Source organism: Pseudophryne corroboree, chromosome 2, assembly GCF_028390025.1.
Source record: "Pseudophryne corroboree isolate aPseCor3 chromosome 2, aPseCor3.hap2, whole genome shotgun sequence".
NCBI classification, from domain to species: Eukaryota; Metazoa; Chordata; class Amphibia; order Anura; family Myobatrachidae; genus Pseudophryne; species Pseudophryne corroboree.
In genome coordinates this window covers 669964516-669992505 of record NC_086445.1, presented here as the reverse complement: position 1 = coordinate 669992505, position 27990 = coordinate 669964516, and the positions used below count along the sequence as shown (strand labels likewise).

The 27990-nt window shown below is 49.3% G+C and overlaps 1 protein-coding gene across 1 annotated transcript in view; it reads right to left on the bottom strand.

Moving 5' to 3' along the window:
* BYSL (bystin like) overlaps nucleotides 1-27990 on the bottom strand; it is a 110014-nt gene that overhangs the window by 69855 nt on the left and 12169 nt on the right. Inside the window, exons 2-3 of the mRNA XM_063955081.1 lie at nucleotides 26953-27115; nucleotides 2481-2619 (exon numbers count right to left, since the gene is read on the bottom strand). Coding sequence (XP_063811151.1) covers nucleotides 2481-2619; nucleotides 26953-27115 — 302 coding nt within the window. The remainder of the gene's footprint in view (nucleotides 1-2480; nucleotides 2620-26952; nucleotides 27116-27990) is intronic.

Here is a 27990-nt window from a genome sequence, read left to right as displayed (position 1 = left end):
CCATTTTTTTTGCGCGCGCGCCTTCGGCGCGCGCACACAGTACCCGTAAGACATTTTTTCTACTTGCACCACTGGCTATATGTGATGTATTTTCGCCAGCCAAGGTGTTTTTATTGCTGCTCAGGGCGCCCCCCCCTAGCGCCCTGCACCCTCAGTGACCGAAGTGTGAAGTGTGCTGAGGAGCAATGGCGCACAGCTGCAGTGCTGTGCACTACCTTGGTGAAGACAGGACGTCTTCTGCCGCCGATTTTCCGGACCTCTTCTGTCTTCTGGCTCTGTAAGGGGGCCGGCGGCGCGGCTCTGGGACCCATCCATGGCTGGGCCTGTGATCGTCCCTCTGGAGCTAATGTCCAGTAGCCTAAGAAGCCCAATCCACTCTGCACGCAGGTGCCTTCGCTTCTTCTCCCCTTAGTCCCTCGATGCAGTGAGCCTGTTGCCAGCAGGTCTCACTGAAAATAAAAAACCTAAAACTAAACTTTTCACTAAGCAGCTCAGGAGAGCCACCTAGTGTGCACCCTTCTCGTTCGGGCACAAAAATCTAACTGAGGCTTGGAGGAGGGTCATAGGGGGAGGAGCCAGTGCACACCAGGTAGTTCTAAAGCTTTACTTTTGTGCCCAGTCTCCTGCGGAGCCGCTATTCCCCATGGTCCTTACGGAGTCCCCAGCATCCACTTAGGACGTTAGAGAAAAACATTTTCCATAGCCTCAATCATGTAACGTGTGGCCCTACTGGAAGTCACATTCGTCTCTTAATTGTCGACACTGGAGTCAGTATCCGTGTCGGCGTCTGTATCTGCCATCTGCGGTAACGGGCGTTTTAGAGCCCCTGATGGCTTTTGAGACACCTGGACAGGCACAGGCTGAGTCGCCGGCTGTCTCATGTCATCAATCTTTTGTAAAGAGCTGACTCACATAATTCCTTCCATAAGCTCATCCACTCAGATGTCGACTCCCTAGGGGGTGACATCTCTGTTACAGGCAATTGCTCCGCCTCCACCTCATTTTTCTCCTCATACATGTCGACACAACGTACCGACACTCAGCACACACACAGGGAATGCTCTGATAGAGGACAGGACCCCACTAGCCCTTTGGGGAGACAGAGGGAGAGTATGCCAGCACACACCAGAGCGCTATATATATATATATATATATATATATATATATATATATATATATATATATATATATATATATATATATACACACAGGGATAACCTTATATAAGTGTTTTTCCCCTTATAGCTGCTGTATTGTTATACTGCGCCTAATTAGTGCCCCCCTCTCTTTTTTATCCCCTTTCTGTAGTGTAGTAACTCCAGGGGAGAGCCAGGGAGCTTCCCTCCAACGGAGCTGTGAGAGAAAATGGCGCCAGTGTGCTGAGGAGATAGGCTCCGCCCCCTTCTCGGCGGCCTTTTCTACCGTTTTTCTGTGGAATCTGGCAGGGGTTAAAATTCATCCATATAGCCCTGGGGGCTATATGTGATGTATTTTCGCCAGCCAAGGTGTTTTTATTGCTGCTCAGGGTGCCCCCCCCTAGCGCCCTGCACCCTCAGTGACCGAAGTGTGAAGTGTGCGGAGGAGCAATGGCGCACAGCTGCAGTGCTGTGCGCTACCTTGGTGAAGACAGGATGTCTTCTGCCGCCGATTTTCCGGACCTCTTCTTGCTTCTGGCTCTGTAAGGGGGCCGGCGGCGTGGCTCTGGGACCGGACTCCGAGGCTGGGCCTGTGTTCGGTCCCTCTGGAGCTAATGGTGTCCAGTAGCCTAAGAAGCCCAATCCACTCTGCACGCAGGTGAGTTCGCTTCTTCTCCCCTTAGTCCCTCGATGCAGTGAGCCTGTTGCCAGCAGGTCTCACTGAAAATAAAAAACCTAAAACTAAACTTTCACTAAGAAGCTCAGGAGAGCCCCTAGTGTGCACCCTTCTCGGCCGGGCACAAAAATCTAACTGAGGCTTGGAGGAGGGTCATAGGGGGAGGAGCCAGTGCACACCAGGTAGTCCTAAAGCTTTACTTTTGTGCCCAGTCTCCTGCGGAGCCGCTATTCCCCATGGTCCTTACGGAGTTCCCAGCATCCACTAGGACGTCAGAGAAATAATAAATATTACCCACCCCAATGATTCCCCACCTGCATGCCATGACCAGATTCCCAGACCTGCTGGGCAAAAGATTAGAGGTGGAAAGGGACAACCTTGTCTAGTCTCATTCAAAATCGGGAGAGTATCTAATAGTTAGACATTAACCATAACCGTAGCGTTAGAAGAAGCATAAAGAGCTGAAATACATGTGAAAAAAATCCGTAACAGGAAAGACCTTTAGCGTCAGGCTGTTCCTCTCTGAGTTAGAGAAAATTAGTGCTCATCATTGCATTTTATAGTTACAATAAAATGACATGTGGAAGAAAAACACTTGCTATAATGCAACTTCTGAGCATGTTAAACGGAGATAAAGAAAATCATTTTTTGACAACTTCATAGTTCACCTCTTTCACTCCTTTATATACTTCTAGCACCCTGGGGTCTAGCTGTGGCATAGGTCTTCCAGAAACCTCCGACATCACTGTTTCTACTTCCGTCTGCTTTTCGGTGATCTTTTCCATAATTATATCAGCAAGAGTGCGCCTAAAAACACATGAACACAAGTCAAACTATTTAATGAAAACATATAACCAGTCACTTAACCTTGTATTAGTCGTGATAAAAGGGGCTTCTTACAATCTGTGCTTAGAAAGTGCAATACAGTAACCCAAGTTGCCTCAGTACATGACTATTTTTTAAGCCATTAGATACTTAAAACACAGCTAGATATTTATTCATATAGTATTTTAAAAAGGAGATTTATGGTGAGAACTTACCCTTGTTAAATCTCTTTCTGCGAGGTACACTGGATTGCACAGGGAATAACATCGGGGTGTAGAGTGGGATCTTGATCAGAGGCACCAACATGCTAAAAGCTTTGACTTTTCCCAAGATGCTCAGCGTGGCCTCCTCTATAACCCTGCCTCCGTGCACAGGAGCTCAGTTTTGTTAACCAGTCCAATGCAGTAGCAGGCAAAAGATAACACAACCGTTAGTAGCCACGTACACCACATTCTCACGACAGGAGAAGGTATCAGCAGCTAATGCCATACAAACCCAAAGAAGCTAAGTGCGTCAGGGTGGGCACCCTGTGGAATCTAGTGTACCTCGCAGAAAGAGATTTCTTACCATAAATCTCCTTTTCTGCAGTGGGGTACACTGGTATTCCGCAGGGAATAACATCGGGGATGTCCTAAAGCAGTTCCTCATGGAAGGGGACGCACTGTAGCGGGCCCAAGAACCCGGCGTCCAAAGGAGGCTTAAGTATCGAAGTCATAGAACCTTATGAACGTGTTCACTGAGGACCATGTAGCCGCCTTGCACAATTGTTCAAGAGTCGCACCACGGCAGGCCGCCCAAGAAGGTCCAACAGACCGAGTAGAATGGGCTTTGATGGCAGCAGGAGCTGGAAGGCCAGCCTGTACATAAGCATGTGCAATCACCATTCTAATCCATCTGGCCAAGATCTGCTTGTTAGCAAGCCAGCCACGTTTGTGAAAACCAAACAGTACAAAAAGAGAATCAGACTTCCTAACGGAGGTTGTCCTCTTCACATAGATACGGAGAGCCCGAACCACATCCAAATACCGCTCTTTGGAGGATAAATCCAGAGAGACAAAGGCCGGAACCACAATCTCCTGGTTAAGGAGAAAAGAAGACACCACCTTAGGTAGATAACCAGGGCACGTCCAAAGAACCGCCTGGTCACGGTGAATAATCAGATAGGGGGACCTACAAGACAAGGCACCCAAATCTGATACCCGTCTAACGGAGGCAATAGCCAGCAGAAACAAGACCTTGAGGAAAAGCCACTTAAGGTCCACAGATTCAAGAGGTTCAAACGGAGACTCTTGCAAAGCCTCCAGACCCACCGACAAATCCAAAGGAGCCACAGGTGGGACATAGGGAGGTTGAATCCGTAAAACACCCTGAGTGAATGTATGATCATCAGGCAGAGTCGCAATTTTTCTCTGAAACCATACAGACAAGGCAGAAATATGAACCTTGAGGGAGGCCAGCCGATGGCCCAAGTCCAGGCCCTGTTGTAGGAAGGCCAAAAGTTTGGAAAACTTGAAAACGTCATGATTGTTAGATGCGCACCAAGCAAAGTAAGAATTCCAGACCCTATGGTAAATCCGAGCAGAAGCCGACTTACGGGCCTTCAACATAGTTTGAATGACCGCCTCAGAAAATCCTTTGGCCCTCAGTACGGAAGCTTCAAGAGCCACGCCGTCAAAGCCAGTCAGGCCAAATCCTGGTAAACACAAGGGCCCTGAACGAGGAGATCTGCTCGTCGTGGAAGTAGAAGGGGACAATCCAACGAGAGGCCCTGTAGGTCTGAGAACCAATGCCATCTGGGCCACGTTGGAGCTATTAGAAGGATTACTCCTTCTTGCTTGAACTTCCTCACTATTCTGGGCAGGAGTGACACCGGAGGGAACACGTACGGCAGCCGAAAGTTCCATGGTATTGCCAGTGCGTCTACGAACGCTGCTTGAGGATCCCTTGTTCTTGCTCCGAAGATCGGAACCTTGTGACTTATTCGAGATGCCATCAGGTCTACATCTGGCAGGCCCCACTTGCCAACTAGGAGTATAAATACTTCTGGATGAAGGCTCCACTTTCCGGCGTGTACGTCCTGACGACTGAGGGAGTCTGCTTCCCAGTTGAGGACCCCCGGAATGAACACTGCCGATATGGCTGGCAGATGGCGTTCCGCCCATTGAAGAATCATTGACTCTTCCATCATTGCCATGCGGCTTTGAGTGCCGCCTTGATGATTTATGTACGCCACCGTGGTGGCGTTGTCTGACTGTACTTGAACAGGCCTGTTCAGTACCAGATGCTGGGCCAGTTTCAGAGCATTGAACACTGCCCGCAATTCCAGAATGTTTATCGGGAGGAGAGACTCCTCCCTGGTCCACCGACCCTGAAGAGAGTGTTGCTCCAACAACGCGCCCCAACCCCTCAGACTGGCATCCGTCGTCAGAAGGACCCAGTTGGAGATCCAGAAAAGACAACCCCTGCTCAACATTGGTCCTGCAGCCACCAGGTCAGTGACAGACGGACCTCCGGAGACAAGGAGATCATTTGAGACCTGATCCGGTGAGGCAGGCGTCCCACTTGGCAAGAATCAGTTTCTGCAGAGGGCGGCAATGAAATTGAGCATACTCCACCATGTCGAAAGCAGACACCATAAGGCCTAGTACTTGCATCGCCGAGTGTATCGACACACGCGGCCGAGAGAGGAAGCAACGTATCTTGTCCTGAAGTTTCAGGACTTTCTCCCGTAACAAAAACAACCTCTGGTTGTGTGTGTCCAACAACGCTCCCAGATGCACCATGCTCTGGGCAGGGACCAGGGATGATTTCTTCCAGTTGATAAGCCACCCGTGGGCTTGCAGAAACTGGACTACCAGATCCAAATGACGGAGGAGGAGAACTTCTGGGGAATTGGCCAGGATCAGCAAGTCGTCCAGATACGGCAGGATCCAGATGCCCCAACGGTGGAGTGAAGCAGTCATAACTGCCATGACCTTGGTGAAAATTTGCGAAGCCGTGGTCAGACTAAACGGTACGGCCCAGAATTGATAATGGAGATTGCCAATAGCAAATCGCAGGTATTGCCGATGTGACATGCCAATAGGGATATGCAGGTAAGCATCCTGTATATCCAGGGGATACCATATAGTCCCCTGGTTCCAAAGCCAGGACAATAGAGCGAAGGGTCTCCATACAAAACTTGGAGACCTTCACAAACTTGATCAAAGATTTGAGGTTGAGAATGAGCCGGGAGGAACCATTCGGTTTAGGGGACTAGGAACAGCGTTGAATAGTACTCCTGCCCCTCTGGGCCAGAGGCACCGGCATTACCACTCCGGTGTCCAGGAGATATTGTACCACTAAACGGAGAGTTGTTGCCTTCACCTGATCCGAAGGTATGTCCGTCAGGCAACAGCGATGAGGGGGATGTGTCTTGAAAGATATAGCGTATCCGTGAGCGACGACTTCCCGTACCCAAGCGTCTGAAGTTGTCTTCAACCATACCTGGATAAACTGTAGAAGTCATACTCCCACCCTGGGATCCCCCAGGGTGAGGCCCGCCCCGTCATGCCGCAGGCTTGTCAGATTTGGAAACCGGCTGACGGGCAGCCCAGGCACGTTTAGGCTTGGTGGTTCTGGAAGTGCAAGACTGTTTCGGGTACGCCTGACCCGGAGGGCGAAAGGAACGAAAGGAAGTACTTCGGGGCCGAAGGAGTAGTACTAAGTAGACATGCAGTGTTAGCAGGCGCCAAGTCAGCGACAATCTTGTGGAGATCCTCACCAAAAATAGGATTTTAATTACCTACCGGTAAATCCTTTTCTCGTAGTCCGTAGAGGATGCTGGGGTCCATATTAGTACCATGGGTATAGACGGGTCCACCAGGAGCCATTGGTACTTTAAGAGTTTAACAGTGTGGGCTGGCTACTCCCTCTATGCCCCTCCTACCAGACCCAGTCTAGAAACTGTGCCCGAGGAGACGACATACTTCGAGAGAAGGAATTACACAGATAGTGGCGAGAAACATACCTGCTCATACAAACATGGAAAACCTGGCAAACAAGCCAGAAAACTCAGCAACAGCTGAAACAGTAAAGAAACGCAGAAGTTACCTAGGAACAAGGCAGTACTGAACCAAAAAACCAATGCAGGATAACGAAGCGCTGGGCGTGAGCCCAGCACCCTCTACGGACTACAAGAAAAGGATTTACCGGTAGGTAATTAAAATCCTATTTTCTCTTACGTCCTAGAGGATGCTGGGGTCCATATTAGTAACATGGGGATGTACCAAAGCTCCCAGAACGGGAGGGAGAACGCGGAGGCTCCTGCAGAACTGCTTGACCAAACTTGAGGTCATCAGAAGCCAAAGTATCTTACTTGTAAAACTTAGCAAACGTGTTCGACCCAGACCAAGTAGCCGCTCGGCAAAGCTGTAAAGCCGAGACACCTGGGAAGCTTACGAGTAGAGTGGGCCTTAACAGATTTTGGACACGCAATCCTGCCGTAGAATAAGCATGCTGGATAGTGTACCTCATCCAGCGAGAAATCGTCTGCTTAGAAACAGGACACCCAATTTTCTTGGGATCATACAGGACAAACAGAGAGTCCGATTTTCTCTGTGATGGGCAGTCCTCTTCACATAGATCTTCAAAGCCCTCACAATATCCAAGGCCTTTGAAGCAACTGAGTCAGTAGCCACTGGCACCACAATAGGTTGGTTGATATAAAAAGCCGACAACTTTTGGAAGGAACCGTTGACGAGTCCTGAGTTCCACCCTATATTCATGGAAGACCAAATAGGGACTTTTACAGGACAAAGCCCCCAATTCCGAAACATGTTGTGCAGAAGCTAAGGCCAACAAAGTGACAGCCTTCCACATGAGAAACTTGACCTCAGCCTCCTGTAAAGGCTCAAACCAATCCGATTGCAGGAAATGCAACACCACATCAAGATCCCAGGGAGCCGTCGGCGCCACAAAGGGAGGCTGGATGTGCAGAACCCCTTTCAAAAAGGTCTGAACCTCAGGGAGGGCAGCCAATTGTTTCTGGAAGGAAGTGGATAAAGCCGAAATTTGGACCTTTAGTGACCCCAATCTCAGGCCCATATCCACACCTGCTTGCAGGAACAGGAGAAACCGTCCAAGTTGAAACTCCACCGCAGGAAACTTCTTGGATTCACACCAAGACACATATTTTTTCCAAATTCGATGGTAATGTTTAGACGTTACTCCCTTCCTAGCCTGTATCAAGGTAGGAATAACCACGCTCGGAATACCCTTCTGAGCAAAGATCTGGCGCTCAACCGCCATGCCGTCAAACGTAGTCGTGGTAAGTCTTGATAAGCGAATGGCCCCTGTTGTAGAAGATCCTCCCGAAGAGGTAGAGGCCGTGGATTTTCCAGTAGTAGATCCAGCAGATTCGCGTACCAAGCCCTCCTTGGACAGTCCAGAGCAATGAGGATTGCCTGAACCCTTGTTCTTTTTACAAGCTGTAGAACTCTTGGAATGAGAAAGTGGAGTAAACACATATACTGACTTGAACACCCACGGTGTCACCAGTGCGTCCACCGCCACTGCTTGTGGGTCTCTCGACCTGGAACAGTACCTCCGCAGCTTCTTGTTGAGACGGGAGGCCATCATGTCTACGTGAGGTACACCTTACCAACCGGTTACCTCCTCGAACACCCCCAGGTGGAAGCCCCACTCTCCTGGATGGAGATCGTGTCTGCTGAGGATGTCCGCTTCCCAGTTGTCTACTCCCGGAATGAAGATTGCTGACATCGCCACTGCGTGCCTTTCTGCCCAGAGGAGGATTCTTGCCACCTCTGACATTGCAGCTCTGCTCTTCATTCCGCCTTGTCGGTTTATGTAGGCCACCGTGGTCACGTTGTCCGACTACACCAGGACAGCCTGCCCCTGTAGAAGGTGTGCTGCTTGAAGAAGACCGTTGTACACGGCTGTTAGCTCCAGGATATTTATAGGAAGAAGGGATTCCTGACTTGACCACCTTCCTTGGAAGGTCTCCCCTTGAGTGACTGCTCCCCAACCTCTGAGACTTGCATCCGTAGTTAGAAGGATCCAGTCCTGAAACCCGAACCTGCGGTCCTCCAGAAGGTGCAGCAGTTGTAGCCACCAGAGGAGTGAAATCCTTGCTTTCGGCAATAGACGTATCCTCTGGTGCATGTGTAGGTGAGATCCCAACCACTGGTCCAGGAGATCCAGCTGAAAGGACCGAGCATGAAACCTTCCGAACTGCAGAGCCTCGTAGGAGGCAACCATCTTACCCAAAAGGCAGATGCATTGATGAATCGATACCTGAGCAGGCTTTAAGACATCCCGGACCATTGACTGTATCACCAAGGCTTCCTTCACCGGGAGAAACACCCTCTGCACCTCCGTGTCGAGGATCATCCCCTGGAAAGACAGCCTCCTTGTCGGCTTCAGATGAGACTTTGGAAGGGTCAGGATCCAACCGTGCTCCCTGAGCAGATGCGTCGTGAGAGCAATGGACCTTAACTTCTCCCAGGACGATGCCTTGATCAGCAGGTCGTTCAGATATGGAATTATGTTCACCCCCTGCTTGCGGAGAACAATCATCTCTGCCATCACCTTGGTGAAGATCCTTGGTGCCGTGGAGAGACAGAATGGCAGTGCTTGAAACTGATAGTGATCTAACAGTGCAAATCTGAGATACGCCTTATGCGGCGACCACATGGGAATGTGGAGGTACGCATCCTTGATGTCCAGGGACACCAGAAACTCCCCCTCCTCCAGACCTGAGATCACCGTCTTCAAAGACTACATTTTGAATTTGAACTCCCTTATATAAGGGTTTAAAGATTTCAAGATTAAAATTGGCCTGACCGAACCATCCGGCTTCAGTACCACAAAAAGATTCGAATAGTAACCCTTGTTTTGCTGATGTGGTGGACCCGGAACAATGACTTCTGACATTTCCAATATTCTGACAGCTTCCTGTAGGATAGCCCTGTCTGTCAGCAAAGCTGGCAAGCCTGATTTGAAGAATCGGTTAGGTGAAAGAGTTTGAAACTCCAGCCTGTACCCCTAGGACACAATATCCTGCACCCAGGGATCCAAGCCGAACGACACCCACACGTGGCTGAAATGCCGGAGTCTTGCTCCCACTTGACCGACCCCCAGGCTGTGCGGTCCACCGTCATGCTGAGGATTTTGAGGCAACAGAAGCAGACTTCTGGTCCTGGGCACCTGCAGGTGCAGGTTTTCTGGATTTAGCACGACATCCTCTAAAGAAGGTGTTAGAGGGCTTGTTCCTTCTAAGCCTAGCGGGCCAAAAGGACTGTGACGTATTGGGAGAAAAAGGTTTCTTCGTAGCCAGTGCAGCTGAGGGAAGAAAAGAAGACTTACCCGTGGTTGCTGTGGAAATCCACACATCCAACGCTTCCCCAAATAATGCCTGACCTGTGTAGGGTAGGTTCTCCACACTTCTCTGGATTCCACATCTGCAGACCATTGGCGCAGCCAGAGACCCCTTCGAGCCGAGACGGACATGGAGGAGATCCCTGCAGCCATGGAACCCAGGTCCTTCATGGATTCTACCATAAATCCAGCAGAATCCTGTATGTTACGTAAAAACAATTCAACGTTACCCTTATCCATCGTAGCCAAGTCTTCTAGTAGTATGCCTGACCACTTTGCTATAGCTTTAGAAATCCATGCACAGGCAATAGTAGGCCGCAGTATCGCCCCTGAAGCCGTACATATGTACTTGAGCGTAGTGTCAACCTTGCGATCAGCCGGTTCTTTCGACGCGGTAGATCCTGGGACAGGTAAGCCAACCTTCTTTGACAGCCTGGAGACAGATACGTTAACTATAGGCGGGGTTTCCCCTTTTTTTTCCTATCTTCCTCAGGGAAGGGAAAACAACCAGAACCCTTTTTTGGGGATCTGGAATTTTTTCTCCGGGTTCTCCCAGGATTTTTCAAAAATAGCATTTAATTCTTTAGATGCAGGGAAGGTTAGCGAGGCTTTCTTATTATCAGTGAAGTAAGCCTCCTCAACCTGCTCAGGAGTTGCGTCAGCAATATTCAACACATTTCTCATGGCTTCAATCATCAACTGCACCCCCTTAGCAAGTGATGCCGCCCCTCTCAACACATTCCCATCACCGTCTGCTGTGTCGGAATCGGTATCCGTGTCATCCTGCGTAATTTGGGCAAGAGCACGTTTTTGAAGGTGTGCCGCAGGAGGGCCTGAGGGAACAGAACCAGACCATACTGCCATAGTGGACTGTAAAGCCTAAGTAACATTCTCAGTCTGTGCAACCCTCTCAGAAATCTGAGAAATAACCCCCTTAAGAGAGGCTAACCACTCCGGTTCCCTAGCTGGGATATGTGCTACAACAGTGCAATCCTGATTACATGGAATGGATCTACCTGAGAAGATATATCCTCCGCAGCATATGATACAGAGTCTCTAGACATGGCTGCTTGCAATCCCCACACACCCCACATACACACAGGGTAATGGCAGAAAGAGTTTCCCCCCAAGAATGGCAGAGACACACAGAAAGTGGAGCCAACCCACACACAGCGCTTCTGAGGAACAGGGAATCCCCCACCCCGCGCTGACTGTGCTCCTTAATAGGTAGACACAGTGTATACACTGCCTCCCCCCATTCTACAACTCCCTGGTACCGTACAGATAGCTGGAGTTGATGTGGAGGGACAGTACTGAAGACTGCAGGCAGAGAAAATGGCGCTGAATGCTCTGAGAAGCTCCGCCCCCTGAAGATGGCGCGTCTTCCAGCTCTTCACAAGGATTATACTGGCCTGAGGTATATGTTGGCAGAGACCCAGGGACCCCGACAAGCTTGCTGACCAGTGCAGGGTGTAGGCGCTGGCTCAGGGCGCCCCTCAGTGTGCCTCTGAGCTCCGGAGCACGGTTAATACTGCGCTCCCTACCCTGATGCCGCCATCTTCACACCGGCTCCCCGCTCATCAGGGGGGCCGGTGACTAACTCGCCACGATCTTCTGGCTCTGTAAGGGGGTGGCGGCATGCTGCTGGGGTGAGCGATCCCCTGTGGCGGCGATCGTTCTATCCCCTCAGGAGTTCAGTGTCCTGTCAGCGGAGTAAGTGGCTCAGACCCCGCAGGGCGGATACTACTCCCCCCCCCCCCCCCCCCTTAGTCCCACAAAGCAGGGAGCCTGTTGCCAGCAGCCTCCCTGTGCCTTAACTCTATTAAAAATAATAAAACTAAAGGAACGCTTATGGAGCTTCCTTAGCTGTGCCCGGCTACTCCGGGCACATTTTCTAAACTGGGTCTGGTAGGAGGGGCAGAGGGAGGAACCAGCGCACACTGTTAAACTCTTAAAGTGCCAATGGCTCCTGGTGGACCAGTCTATACCCATTGTACGAATATGGACCCCAGAATCCTCTAGGACGTAAGATAAAGGATGTTTCCTTTAAACGGGAGCACCTCCAGGGTTTTCTTAGAGTCCAAGTCCACAGACCAGGACCGTAACCAGAGAATACGGCGAACCAAAATGGATGTCGTAGCAGCCTTGGCCGCCAGAACACCTGCATCTGAAGCTGCTTCTTTAATGTAATGAGATGCCGTGTTCAGAAAAATTGGACGGAAACTCAGCCTCTATTTCCTGAGCCCACGCCTCAATAGCTTCTGCGGCCCAAGTAGCCGCAATGGTGGGCCTATGCGCAGCACCTGCAAGGGTATAGATAGCTTTTAAGCAGCCCTCCACACACTTATCCGTCGGCTCCTTGGGAGAAGTGACGGTAGCGACAGGCAGAGCAGATGACACCACCAGCCGAGCGATTTGCGAGTGCACCGGCGGTGGAGTTTCCCAATTTTACTCAATTCTGCCGCAAGGGGATAGCAGGCTAGCATCTTCTTGTGCGGGGTGAATTTCTTTCCTGGGTTCTCCCAGGATTCCTGACGTATGTCAACCAAATGGTCAGAATGAGGTAAAACCAATTTAGTAACCTTCTGACGTTTGAACCTGTCCGGATTCTTAGATGTAGTAGCAGGCTCAGGACCATCATCAATCTGAATAATGAGCCTGATAGCCTCTAGGAGATCAGGAACATCCACCTGTGAAACAGATTCCTCATCAGAAACGTCATGATCAGAGTCTGTGGGGTCAGTATACATGCCATCTTCATCGGAAGAGGTATCTGGAACATGCGTGGATTGAGAGGAAGTAACAGCCCCCTTAGAGAACTTCTTAGGTTTAGTCTTAGGCGGGCAAGGGTCAGGAAAAAGTTTATCCAAAGACTTATTCAAGTGCTGTAACTGAGTGGACAGAGCATCTGTCCATGGCGGATTAACCGCAGGGACCATATAAGGCTGATAAGGCACAGGAGGTCCCATAGGGGGCGCAAGTCTAGTTACCAGCGTGCAGTAAATTAGAAAAGGCAGACCAAGGCGGGCCCTGATGTGCCCCCGTTGTTACAAACTGACTGGGGGGTAAAGAACCCCCAAAACATGAACCCTCCGCAGCCATGTTATCCTGCGGAATCAGCCCCAGACACATCGCCCCCTGTAGCTGACATGGTATGAAAGCGTAAACCACGGGCGACACAGTACAATATCAGCAGATATAATACCTAAAACAAACCCTCCGTGCAGTGAGACAGCAATAACAGAGGATTTCTGAGGTCAAATGTGACTGAAAAACACAGAGAAAAATACAAAATACGTATATCCTGTGAAATACCTATATTATCTAATAACCCTGACGCATGGAGCCCCCTCAGGTTACAGAATATAGGGATAGCAGTAGAAGTGAGATACACGGAGTGTAGATCACCCAACAGCTATATGCACATACACAATCACATGTACAATGCAGGAATTATGACAAACAATAAAACTGCACTGGACTAGCAATACTATTACTGAGTAAAGCTATGTATATAAACAGATATATCCATGCACAGTAAAAACTGGATAAATATCACAGGGTACTTGTACTAAATAACCCTGAAGTATGCACTTGTTCTTAACTAACACTGTCTCAACGACATGTAGAATACTTTAGTGTTCTGTAAATGCACAGCACTGATGATGCAGGTGGCTTTACAGAGGAGGCATCACCCAGCAGTCCCAGAATCAGCGCAACTGTGTGTAATGGCGCCCAAACGCTGACATGGAGTGAGGGAGACAGAGATGCAGCTCCATGGCGGGAACATTTACTCTAAATGGCGCCCAGTGGCTGAGGGAGGGGCTACAGGCCAGAGCCTTATCCCCTTGCTGGACTTCACCAACGGGTGCTGCGGTCCTTAATAAAATAGATTTATAGCCTCATCCGACCTGTGCCCTTGCCCTGGTGGTCTAGTGGGGTCATTGTACGGCCACAGTGTCAACGCCAGCGCGTGCAGCCCGTCTCCTAATAGACGCGCCGGATCGCGATTTCCAGCGGGTCCCGCCTGGGGGGACCCTTTTACCTCCTCCCTGAGTGCGGCCACGCGATCCCGCAGAACTTCGGTTAGTGTGTGTGCCCTGGCTGAAGAACCGGAGCCTCCGCTGTAAGTATCCGGCAACCAGGGACGCGGGAGTATACAGCGCCGCTGAGGGAGGTGATGGAGCTGCAGCAGGAGATATCAGAATGATATCTAGCACTAGAGTGCCTCTGCTGCAGCCCTTGAAGTCTTCTATCTTCTTTAACCACTTAACTGACAATTTTTCCCTTCAAAAGCGTTAAAATCCTATTTTAAAAAAACAATGTTAATACCTACCGGTAAATCCTTTTCTCTTAGTCCGTAGAGGATGCTGTGGATGCTTCAAGAACCAAGGGGTATAGATGGGATCCGCAGGAGACATGGGCACTTTAAGACTTTAAAAGCGGTGTGAACTGGCTCCTCCCTCTATGCCCCTCCTCCAGACTCCAGTTACAGGAACTGTGCCCAGGGAGACGGACATTTCGAGGAAAAGGATTTATGTAATTTTTAAACTAAGGTGAGATACATACCAGCTCACACCTCAAACACGCCGTACAACATGGCATTCAACAACGCATGCAACGGCATGACCAACATCAGCCACAGACTGACTGAACTTAACTCAACACGAGTGTAACCATAACCAAACTGCAGATACAGCCCGCACTGGGACGGGCGCCCAGCATCCTCTACGGACTAAGAGAAAAGGATTTACCGGTAGGTATTAAAATCCTATTTTCTCATACATCCTACAGGATGCTGGGGATGCTTCAAGAACCATGGGGTTTATACCAAAGCTTTAGAATGCGCGGGAGAGTGCCGATGACTCTGCAGCACCGATTGACCAAACAAGAGGTCTTACTCAGCCAGGGTATCAAACTTGTAAAACTTTGCAAAGGTGTTTGAACCCGACCAAGTAGCAGCTCGGTAAAGCTGTAATGCCGAGACCCCCTGGCAACCGCCCAGGAAGAGCCCACCTTTCTGGTAGAATGGGCTTTCACAGATTTCGGTAACGGCAATCCTGCCGTAGAATGAGCCTGCTGAATCGTATTACAGATCCAGCGCACAATAGTCTGCTTGGAAGCAGGAGCCCAGAGGACAAACAGAGCCTCTGTTTTCCTAATCTGCGCCGTTCTGGCGACATAGATTTTCAAAGCTCTAACCACATCGAGAGATTTCGATTCCGCCAAGGCGTCAGTAGCCACTGGCACCACAATAGGCTGGTTTACGTGAAATGATGAAACCACTTTTGGCAGAAATTGCTGACGAGTTCTCAACTCCGCTCTATCAGCATGGAAGATTAATAGGGGCTTTTGTGAGACAAAGCCGCCAACTCAGATACCCACCTTGCGGATGCCAAGGCCAACAACATGACTACTTTCCAAGTAAGGAATTTTAACTCCACCTCACGCAAAGGTTCAAACCAATGAGATTGCAGGAACTGCCACGGTGCCACAGGGGGCACAAATGGAGGTTGGATGTGCAGCACGCCTTTCACGAAGGTCTGAACTTCTGGAAGGGAGGCCAATTCTTTCTGAAAGAAGATTGATAAGGCCGAAATTTGTACTTTAATGGAGCCTAACTTTAGGCCCGCATCCACACCTGCTTGCAAAAAATGGAGCAAACGCCCCAGCTGAAAATCCTCCGTAGGAGCCTTCTTGGATTCACACCAAGACACATTTTCTCCAAATGCGGTGGTAATGCTTTGCCGTTACTTCTTTTCTAGCCTGAAGAAGTGTGGGAATGACTTCACTGGGAATACCCTTTCAGGCTAAGACTTGGCGTTCAACCGTCATGCCGTCAAACGCAGCCGCGGTAAGTCTTGATACACGCACGGTCCTTGTTGTAACAGGTCCTCCCATAGAGGAAGAGGCCAGGGATCTTCTATGAGCAACTCCTGAAGATCTGGATACCAGGCCCTTTTTGGCCAATCCGGAACAATGAGTATCGCCTGAACCCTTGTTCTTCTTATAATCTTTATCACCTTTGGAATGAGTGGAAGTGGAGGGTACACATAGACCGACGGAAACACCCACGGTGTCACTAGGGCGTCCACCGCTATTGCTTGAGGGTCCCTCGACCTGAAACAATATCTCTGAAGATTCTTGTTGAGGCGGGACACCATCATGTAGCGACTTGTCCCTTCTGCAAAGACCTCTTGATGAAGACCCCACTCTCCTGGATGGAGATCATGTCTGCTGAGGAAGTCTGCTTCCCAGTTGTCCACTCCTGGAATGAAGACTGCTGACAGAGCGCTTGCATGTCTCTCCGCCCAGCGAAGAACTTTCGTGGCCTCGGCCATCGCCGCTCTGCTCTTTGTTCTGCCCTGCCGGTTTATGTACGCCACTGCTGTTATGTTGTCTGACTGAATCAAGACGGGCAGACCGCGAAGATGATGTTCCGCTTGCAGAATGCCGTTGTAAATGGCCCTTATAACCAGAATGTTTGTGCGCAGACAAGATTCCTGGCTTGACCATTTTCCCTGAAAGTTTCTCCCCTGTGTGACTGCTCCCCAGCCTCGGAGACTTGCATCTGTGGTCACCAGGATCCAATCCTGAATCCCGAACCTGCGTCCCTCCAGAAGGTGAGAACTGTGCAGCCATCCCAGAAGGGAGATCCTGGAAGATTGGATTATTTTCCGGTGCATGTCCAGGTGAGACCCGGACCACTTGTCCAACAGGTCCCACTGAAACACCCTGGCATGGAACCTGCCATACGGAATGGCCTCGTAGGCCGCCACCATCTTCCCCAGCAACCGAGTGCATTGATGAATCGACACTCTTGCCGGTTTCAGAATCTGTTTTACCATGTTCTGCATGTCCAGAGCCTTTTCCACTGGAAGAAAAAATAAGAATTTACTCACCGGTAATTCTATTTCTCGTAGTCCGTAGTGGATGCTGGGACTCCGTAAGGACCATGGGGAATAGCGGCTCCGCAGGAGACTGGGCACAACTATAAAGAAAGCTTTAGACTACTGGTGTGCACTGGCTCCTCCCACTATGACCCTCCTCCAGACTTCAGTTAGGATACTGTGCCCGGAAGAGCTGACACAATAAGGAAGGATTTTGAATCCCGGGTAAGACTCATACCAGCCACACCAATCACACCGTATAACTCGTGATACAAATACCCAGTTAACAGTATGATAACAACTGAGCCTCTCAACAGATGGCTCAACAATAACCCTTTAGTTAAACAATAACTATATACAAGTATAGCAGACAATCCGCACTTGGGATGGGCGCCCAGCATCCACTATGGACTACGAGAAATAGAATTATGGGTGAGTAAATTCTTATTTTCTCTGACGTCCTAAGTGGATGCTGGGACTCCGTAAGGACCATGGGGATTATACCAAAGCTCCCAAACGGGCGGGAGAGTGCGGATGACTCTGCAGCACCGAATGGGCAAACTCTAGGTCCTCCTCAGCCAGGGTGTCAAACTTATAGAATTTAGCAAACGTGTTTGACCCCGACCAAGTAGCTGCTCGGCAAAGTTGAAGAGCAGAGACCCCTCGGGCAGCCGCCCAAGAAGAGCCCACCTTCCTCGTGGAATGGGCTTTCACTGATTTAGGATGCGGCAGTCCAGCCGCAGAATGTGCAAGCTGAATCGTACTACAGATCCAGCGAGCAATGGTCTGCTTTGAAGCAGGCGCACCCAACTTGTTGGGCGCATACAGGATAAATAGCGAGTCAGTCTTTCTGACTCCAGCTGTCCTGGAAACATAGACTTTCAGGGCCCTGACTACATCCAACGACTTGGAAGCCTCCAAGTCTTTTGTAGCCGCAGGCACCACGATAGGTTGGTTCAGATGAAAGGCTGATACCACCTTAGGGAGAAATTGGGGACAAGTCCTCAATTCTGCCCTATCCATATGGAAAATCAGATAAGGGCTTTTACATGACAAAGCCGCCAATTCTGATACACGCCTGGCCGAAGCCAAGGCCAACAACATGACCACTTTCCACGTGAGATATTTCAATTCCACGGTTTTAAGTGGCTCAAACCAATGTGACTTTAGGAAATCCAACACCACGTTGAGATCCCAAGGTGCCACTGGAGGCACAAAAAGGGGGCTGAATATGCAGCACTCCCTTAACCAAAGTCTGAACTTCAGGCAGTGAAGCCAGTTCTCTGGAAGAAAATCGATAGAGCCGAAATCTGGACCTTAATGGAACCCAATTTTAGGCCCATAGTCACCCCTGACTGTAGAAAGTGCAGGAAACGGCCCAGCTGAAATTCTTCCGTTGGGGCCTTCCTGGCCTCACACCACGCAACATATTTACGCCATATGCGGTGATAATGGTTTACGGTAACTTCTTTCCTAGCTTTTATCAGCGTAGGAATGACTTCCTCCGGAATGCCCTTTTCCTTCAGGATCCGGTGTTCAACCGCCATGCCGTCAAACGCAGCCGCGGTAAGTCTTGGAACAGACAGGGCCCCTGCTGCAGCAGGTGCCGTCTGAGCGGCAGAGGCCATGGGTCCTCTGACATCATTTCTTGAAGTTCCGGGTACCAAGCTCTTCTTGGCCAATCCGGAACAATGAGTATAGTTCTTACTCCTCTTCTCCTTATTATCCTCAGTACCTTTGGTATGAGAGGAAGAGGAGGGAACACAAACAGACCGGTACACCCACGGTGTCACTAGAGCGTCCACAGCTATCGCCTGCGGGTCTCTTGACCTGGCGCAATACTTTTCTAGTTTTTTGTTGAGGCGGGACGCCATCATGTCCACCTGTGGCCTTTCCCAACGGTTTACAATCATTTGGAAGACTTCTGGATGAAGTCCCCACTCTCCCGGGTGGAGGTCGTGCCTGCTGAGGAAGTCTGCTTCCCAGTTGTCCACTCCCGGAATGAACACTGCTGACAGTGCTAACACGTGATTTTCCGCCCATCGGAGAATCCTTGTGGCTTCTGCCATCGCCGTCCTGCTTCTCGTGCCGCCCTGTCGGTTTACATGGGCGACCGCCGTGATGTTGTCTGACTGGATCAGTACCGGCTGGTTTTGAAGCAGGGGTTTTGCCTGACTTAGGGCATTGTAAATGGCCCTTAGTTCCAGAATATTTATGTGTAGGGAAGTCTCCTGACTTGACCATAGTCCTTGGAAGTTTCTTCCCTGTGTGACTGCCCCCCAGCCTCGAAGGCTGGCATCCGTGGTCACCAGGACCCAGTCCTGTATACAGAATCTGCGGCCCTCTTGAAGATGAGCACTCTGCAGCCACCACAGCAGAGACACCCTTGTCCTTGGAGACAGGGTTATCAGCCGATGCATCTGAAGATGCGATCCGGACCACTTGTCCAACAGGTCCCACTGAAAAGTTCTTGCATGGAACCTGCCGAATAGAATTGCTTCGTAGGAAGCTACCATCTTTCCCAGGGTCCGCGTGCAGTGATGCACCGACACCTGTTTTGGTTTTAGGAGGCCTCTGACTAGAGATGACAGCTCCTTGACCTTCTCCTCCTGGAGAAACACTTTTTTCTGTTCTGTGTCCAGAACCATTCCCAGGAACAGTAGACGCGTCGTAGGGACCAGCTGTGACTTTGGAATATTTAGAATCCAGCCGTGCTGTTGTAGCACCTCCCGAGATAGTGCTACCCCGACCAACAACTGCTCCCTGGACCTCGCCTTTATCAGGAGATCGTCCAAGTACGGGATAATTAAAACTCCCTTCTTTCGAAGGAGTATCATCATTTCGGCCATTACCTTGGTAAAGACCCTCGGAGCCGTGGATAGACCGAACGGCAAGCCTGGAATTGGTAATGACAATCCTGTACCACAAATCTGAGGTACTCCTGGTGAGGATGGTAAATGGGGACATGCAGGTAAGCATCCTTGATGTCCAGTGATACCATGTAATCCCCCTCGTCCAGGCTTGCAATAACCGCCCTGAGCGATTCCATCTTGAACTTGAATTTTTTTATATATGTGTTCAAGGATTTCAAATTTAAAATGGGTCTCACCGAACCGTCCGGTTTCGGTACCACAAACATTGTGGAATAGTAACCCCGTCCTTGTTGAAGTAGGGGCACCTTTACGATCACCTGTTGTGAATACAGCTTGTGAATTGCCTGTAAAACTGCCTCCCTGCCTGAGGGAGTGGTTGGTAAGGCAGATTTGAGGAAACGGCGGGGGGAGACGTCTCGAATTCCAGCTTGTACCCCTGAGATACTAAATGAAATATCCAGGGATCCACCCGTGAGCGAGCCCACTGATTGCTGAAATATTTGAGACGGGCCCCCACCGTACCTGGCTCCGCCTGTGGAGCCCCAGCGTCATGCTGTAGACTTAGAGGAAGCGGGGGAGGACTTTTGTTCCTGGGAACTGGCTGTATGCTGCAGCTTTTTTCCTCTACTTCTGCCTCTGGGCAGAAAGGACGCGCCCTTAACCCGCTTGCCCCTATTGGGCCGAAAGGACTGTACCTGATAATACGGTGCTTTCTTTGGCTGTGAGGTAACATGGGGTAAAAATGTAGACTTCCCAGCTGTTGCTGTGGAAACGAGGTCCGAGAGACCATCCCCGAACAACTCCTTACCCTTATAAGGCAGAACTTCCATGTGCCTTTTGGAATCTGCATCTCCTGTCCACTGCCGAGTCCATAACCCTCTTCTGGCAGAAATGGACATTGCACTAATTTTAGATGCCAGCCGGCAAATATCCCTCTGTGCATCCCTCATGTATAAAAGTGCGTCTTTAACATGCTCTACGGTTAGCAATATAGTGTCCCTGTCTAGGGTATCAATATTTTCTGACAGGGAATCTGACCACGCAGCTGCAGCACTGCACATCCATGCTGAAGCAATAGCTGGTCTCAGTATAACACCTGTGTGTTTATATATAGACTTCAGGATAGCCTCCTGCTTTCTATCAGCAGATTCCTTCAGGGCGGCCGTATCCGGAGACGGTAGTGCCACCTTCTTTGACAAGCGTGTGAGCGCTTTATCCACCCTAGGGGATGTTTCCCAACGTGCCCTATCCTCTGGCGGGAAAGGGTACGCCATTAGTAACCTCTTAGAAATTACCAGTTTCTTATCAGGGGAAGCCCACGCTTCTTCACACACTTCATTTAACTCCTCAGATGGAGGAAAAGCTACTGGTAGTTTTTTCTCTCCAAACATAATACCCTTTTTTGTGGTACCGGGGGTAACATCAGAAATGTGCAACACATTTTTCATTGCCTCAATCATATAACGTGTGGCCCTACTGGAAGTTACATTAGTCTCATCGTCGTCGACACTGGAGTCAGTATTCGTGTCGACATCTGTGTCTGCCATCTGAGGTAGCGGGCGTTTTAGAGCCCCTGATGGCTTTTGAGACGCCTGGGCAGGCACAGGCTGAGAAGCCGGCTGTCCCACATTTGGTATGTCGTCAAATCTTTTATGCAAGGAGTCGAAACTGTCGCGTAATTCCTTCCACAGCACCATCCACTCAGGTGTCGACCCCGCAGGGGGTGACATCACATTTATAGGCATCTGCTCCGCCTCCACAAAAGCCTCCTCATCAAACATGTCGACACAGCCGTACCGACACACCGCATACACACAGGGAATGCTCTGACAGAGGACAGGACCCCACAAAGCCCTTTGGGGAGACAGAGAGAGAGTATGCCAGCACACACCAGAGCGCTATATAACACAGGGATCCCACTATAAATGAGTGTTTTCCCTTGTAGCTGCTTTTTATTTATATATATATATATATATATATATATATATATATATATATATATATATATATATATATATATTAGAAGAAATATGTCTGGCACTCTCCCGTGGGCTAATAGAGCAAGGCTCACGCTCCGGTGCCCTCCCAAGCAGACCCGATGGTTTGTATATAGGATGAAAGAACGAGGCGGCACTCTGGAGACTTTGGTGAAGCGGTGAACTTTGTCAGGTGAGACTTTATCAACGTTTCGGGGTGCAAGCCCCCGTCATCAGGACACACTGTGTGTCCTGATGACGGGGGCTTGCACCCCGAAACGTTGATAAAGTCTCACCTGACAAAGTTCACCGCTTCACCAAAGTCTCCAGAGTGCCGCCTCGTTCTTTCATCATATATATATACATATATATATATATATATACATATATACATACACACACTGCGCCTAAATTTAGTGCCCCCCCTCTCTTTTTTACCCTTCTGTAGCTTGTAGACTGCAGGGGAGAGCCAGGGAGCTTCCTTCCAGCGGAGCTGTGAGGGAAAAATGGCGCCAGTGTGCTGAGGGAGACGGCCCCGCCCCTTTTCCGGCGGACTTCTCCCGCTTTTTCTGGGATTCTGGCAGGGGTATTTTTACACCTATATAGCCTCTAGGACTATATATGGTGTAGATTTGCCAGCCAAGGTGTCTTATATTGCCATCAGGGCGCCCCCCCCCCCCCAGCGCCCTGCACCCATCAGTGACCGGAGTGTGAGGTGTGCATGAGGAGCAATGGCGCACAGCTGCAGTGCTGTGCGCTACCTTGTTGAAGACTTAAGTCTTCTGCCGACGATTTTCCGGAACACTTCTTGCTTCTGGCTCTGTAAGGGGGCCGGCGGCGCGGTCCGGGAACGAACACCAAGGTCGGGTCCTGCAGACGATCCCTCTGGAGCTAATGGTGTCCAGTAGCCTAAGAAGCCCAAACTACCACCAGTTAGGTAGGTTCGCTTCTTCTCCCCTTAGTCCCTCGCTGCAGTGAGTCTGTTGCCAGCAGATCTCACTGTAAAATAAAAAACCTAAATATACTTTATTTCTAGGAGATTAAGAGAGCCCCTAGTGTGCATCCAGCTCAGCCGGGCACAAGATTCTAACTGAAGTCTGGAGGAGGGTCATAGTGGGAGGAGCCAGTGCACACAAGTAGTCTAAAGCTTTCTTTATAGTTGTGCCCAGTCTCCTGCGGAGCCGCTATTCCCCATGGTCCTTACGGAGTCCCAGCATCCACTTAGGACGTCAGAGAAACTCTCTGTAATTCTGTATCCAGAATCATACCCAGGAACGACAGCCATGTCGTCGGAACCAACTGTGATTTTGGCAAGTTTACGAGCCAACCATGTTGTTGCAGAATAGTCAGTGAGAGCGCAACGTTTTTCAGCAATGCTCCTTGGATCTCGCCTTTATGAGGAGATCGTCCAAGTACGGGATAATTGTGATTCCCTGCTTGTGCGGGAGAACCATCATTTCCGCCATAACCTTGGTGAAAATCCTCGGAGCCGCGGACAGACCAAACGGCAACGTCTGAAATTGGTAATGACAATCCTGAACAGCAAACCTCAGGTATGCCTGATGTGGAGGATATATGGGAACGTCTAAGTAGGCATCGTTTATGTCGACCGACACCATAAAATCCCCCTCCTCCAGACTGGAGATCACTGCTCGGAGAGATTCCATCTTGAATTTGAATTTCTTTAGAAAGAAACTGAGGGATTTTAGGTTCAAAATCGGTCTGATCGAGCCATCTGGCTTCGGACCACGAACAGACTCGAATAAAAACACTCCCCCTGTTGTGACGGGGGTACTGTGACAATGACTTGATTTTGACACAGCTTTAGTATTGCAGCGCATACTACCTATCTTTCTGGAAGAGAAGATGGCATGGCCGATTTGAAAAATCGGTGAGGGGGCACGTCTTGAAACTCTAATTTGTACCCTTGGGTTACTATTTCTACTATCCAAGGATCCAGGTCCGAGCGCACCCAGACCTGACTGAAGAGTTTGAGACGTGCCCCCACCGGTGCGGACTCCCGCAGAGGAGCCCCAGCGTCATGCGGTGGATTTGGTAGAAGCCGGAGAGGACTTCTGCTCTTGGGAACTTGCCACAGCCTGTGACCTTTTTCCCTTTCCTCTTCCTCTCGCAGCAAGGAAGGAGGATCCACGTCCTTTTTTGTATTTATTGGGCCGAAAGGACTGCATCTGATAGTGGGTCGTTTTTTTTGTTGTGCAGGAACATAAGGTAAAAATGATGACTTACCCGCGGTAGCCGTAGATACCAGGTCAGTGAGGCCGTCACCAAACAAGACGCTACCGTTAAACGGTAGAGACTCCATAGTCTTCTTAGAGTCAGCATCAACATTCCATTGATGAATCCACAATGCCCTTCTAGCCTAGACTGCCATGGCATTGGCCCTTGATCCAAAAAGGCCAATACCCCTCGCAGCTTTTTTTAAATATGCTGCAGCGTCCCTGATATGACCCAGAGTCAAAACCACGCTATCCCTGTCCAGGGTATCTATCTCAGATGACAAGTTATCTGCCCACTTTTCAATAGCGCTACTCACCCATGCCGAAGCAACGGCAGGTCTGAGTAGCGAACCCGTAGTGACATAAATGGATTTAGTGTATTTTCCTGCTTACGATCCGCAGGATCCTTTAGGGCTGCCGTGTCAGGAGACGGAAGCGCCACCTTTTTGGACAGACGCGATAGAGCTTTGTCCACCGTGGGTGTTGACTCCCACTTTTCCCTGTCCCTAGAGGGAAACGGATATGCCACTGGAATTCTTTTGGGAACCTGTACCTCCTTGTCAGGATTTTCCCAAGCCTTTTCAAAAAGATCGTTCAGTTCATGAGAGGGAGGAAACGTTACCTCAGGATTCTTTCCTTTAAACATACAGACCCTTGTATCAGGAAAAGCAGGGTTCTCTGTGATATGCAATACTTCTTTTATCGCCACAATCATGTACTGAATGCCCTTAGCCAGTTTAGGATTTAATCTGGCATCACTGTAGTCGACACTGGAATCAGAATCTGTGTCGGTATCTGTATCTGCTATCTGGGTAAATGCACGTTTCTGTGACCCCGAAGGGGTCTGAGCTTGTGACAATGCATCCTCCATGGATTTTCTCCATGTCTGGTTCTTAGACTCAGATTTATCTAATCTCTTAGTCAACCGAGCCACATTTGCATTCAAAACACTCAACATATTTACCCAATCAGCCGTTGGCGGTGCCGACACGGTCACTCCCACAGTCTTTTCTGTCCCCACTCCAGCCTCCTCCTGGGAAGAGCACTCAGCCTCAGACATGTCGACACACACGTACCGACACCTGCAATCACACTGGGGCTATAGGGGACAGACCAACAGCAAAGCCTGTTAGAAAGACACAGAGGGAGTTTGCCATCTCACAACCCAGCGCCTATCCCGGTACTGAAACTTTATATACAATGCCTCAGACCTGTTAGCACTTTTATAATAAAGATAATAGCACCAAATGTACTGTTTTGCACCGTTACTTGTACAGCAGTATGGAGGTCAGGGCCAGCTCTCTGCAGCTTCTGTGAAGAGAAAATGGCGCCGGTTAGAGCTGTGAGGGCTAAGCCACGCCCCCTCACTGGGGCGCTTCAGTCCCGCTCATTTTAGCATATTTATACTGGCGGGGGTCTATATTAAGTGCCCAGGCACTTTTCATATAACTTTTACCAGTTTATTTCAGGTCTACATGCTGCCCAGGGCGCCCCCCCTGCGCCCTGCACCCAGTTGGTGCCGCTGTGTGTGTGGGAGCATTGCTGCGCGGTACCTCAAGACCTGAAGTCTTCTGCCGTCACTGAAGTCTTCGATTCTTCTTTTACTCACGGCGCGGCTCCGGGAAAGAGCAGCTAGGCGTACCAAGTGATCGGACCCACTGGAGCTAATGGTGTCCAGTAGCCTAACAAGCAGAGCCTTTGAACTCACAGAAGTAGGTCTGCTTCTCTCCCCTCAGTCCCACGAAGCAGGGAGCCTGTTGCCAGCAGAGCGCCCTAAACATAAAAAACCTAACATAAGTCTTTTTCTAGAGAAACTCAGTAGAGCTCCCCTGTGTTTGACCAGTCTCCCTGGGCACAGAATCTAACTGGAGGAGGAGGGGGATAGAGGGAGGAGCCAGTTCAAACCGCTTTTAAAGTCTTTAAGTGCCCATGTCTCCTGCGGATCCCGTCTATACCCCATTGTTCTTGAAGCATCCCCAGCATCCTCTAGGACGTATGAGAAATTTATTTTATTTAATAAAGTTGAAAAAGTATTTTTTTAAATATTTAAACATTATATTATGCACATCTGCAGAACGGATCTCCTCGTCAAAAATGGGGGGACAGGGTGGGACGGCGCAGTTGCATGAAATCTGACCATGCCAGTTAAGTGGTTAAAACAGCTCTTCTTAGGGCTGCTGGAGCAGCCCTGCCTGTTAGCTGCCTGCACTGCAGGCACCAACTTACAAACTGAGCTCCTATGCACGGAGGCGGGGTTATAGAGGAGGAGGCGCTGAGCATCTTGGGAACAGTCAAAGCTTTTAGCCTGTTGGTGCCTCGGATCAAGATCCTACTCTACACCCCGATGTTATTCCCTGTGTAATACCAGTGTATCCCGCTGCAGAAATTGGATATTTACAACTTTTTCAGCTCGATCTGTGTCCAAATGAAAGAAAATGCATCCAAACTCCTTCCCTGTGTGGTATCTAGGGCCAGATTCAGAGTAGTATGCACTGTTGCTTGCAGATTGAGATGCTGCAGATGTTTGTTTTTGCGGAGTGATATGGTGCTGCGTTCTCAGACCCAGCAGTGGATCACAGAATCCTGCAGGGGTGTATTTACACAAGATGCCTCCTGTAGCATTTGCATATTTACACACAGCAGCTGCATCCAAAGACGCAGCTGCTGTGCATAATGCACCATTCTCTGAATCAGGCCCATAGTAACCTCCTGCATATGATCCTCCCCAGTGCTATAGCAACATGGAGGAACAGTGTTCATTTCAACATCTTCATTACCAAATTGTGGAGCTGCAACAAAATTATGAGCCACTTTGACAGGACACACCCTCAATGTAGAAAAATGCTGTATTGCCTCTATCCAACATGGACATTAGGGATAACACAAATAAGATTCCCACTCCACTGTCCATGATGTTGGAATTATGTAGGACTCTAAACTCCAGTACCTAAAACAGTCTCACCTCAGTGGTGGGTTTTTATTCATGAACATTGAAATGGCTCTCTCATCCTCAGGATTCACCTCCACTTCCTCACTATAGGCACCTGCAGCCATGGCAGCAGCCTTCTCCAGTGATGGCCACTCTTCATCTTCAGAGTCTGTATCATCAGTTTTGCTCTTATTACCTGTATACAAGAGAGAATTATATACTTTCACATAGTAAACAGCATGGTAATGTAGCTGAATTACCAGTTGACCATTAGATACAAAAAGTCCAAATTATGATGTATGCCGAAAACAGTTTTAAGCCACAAACTTGTTTGGTAGGAAATAATAGGATTTTAATTACCTACCAGTAAATCCTTTTCTCGTAGTCCGCAGAGGATACTGGGGTCCACATTAGTACCATGGGCATTTTAAGAAATCAATAGTGTGCACTGGCTCCCCCCTCTATGCCCCTCCTACCAGACTCAGTCTAGAAACTGTGCCTGAGGAGGCGGATATACATTGAAGGAAGGATTTAATAAAACAGTGGTGAGATTCGAACCAGCACACACCAAACAAAAGGAAAGCCAAGCTAACCAAACTTGAACAGGAACAGCAACAGCTGAACCAACAACAATACTTAAAGTAACAGTGCAGGAAACACGAAGCACTGGGCGGGCGCCCAGTATCCTCTATGGACTACGAGAAAAGGATTTACTGGTAGGTAATTAAAATCCTATTTTCTCTTACGTCCTAGAGGATACTGGGGTCCACATTAGTAACATAGTAACAGTATTTGAGGTTGAATAGAGGCAAATTGCCCATCGTGTTCAACCTGTTTTAAGTTGTGATGATTCTACATACTTGCTAAATAATGTTTTATGACTAGTTAGCTACTATAACTCATGTTACCCCCGGATTAACCACGTTGATATTTTAAGTACAGGTTGAGTATCCCATATCCAAATATTCCGAAATACGGAATATTCCGAAATACGGACTTTTTTGAGTGAGAGTGAGATAGTGAAACCTTTGTTTTTTGATGGCTCAATGTACACAAACTTTGTTTAATACA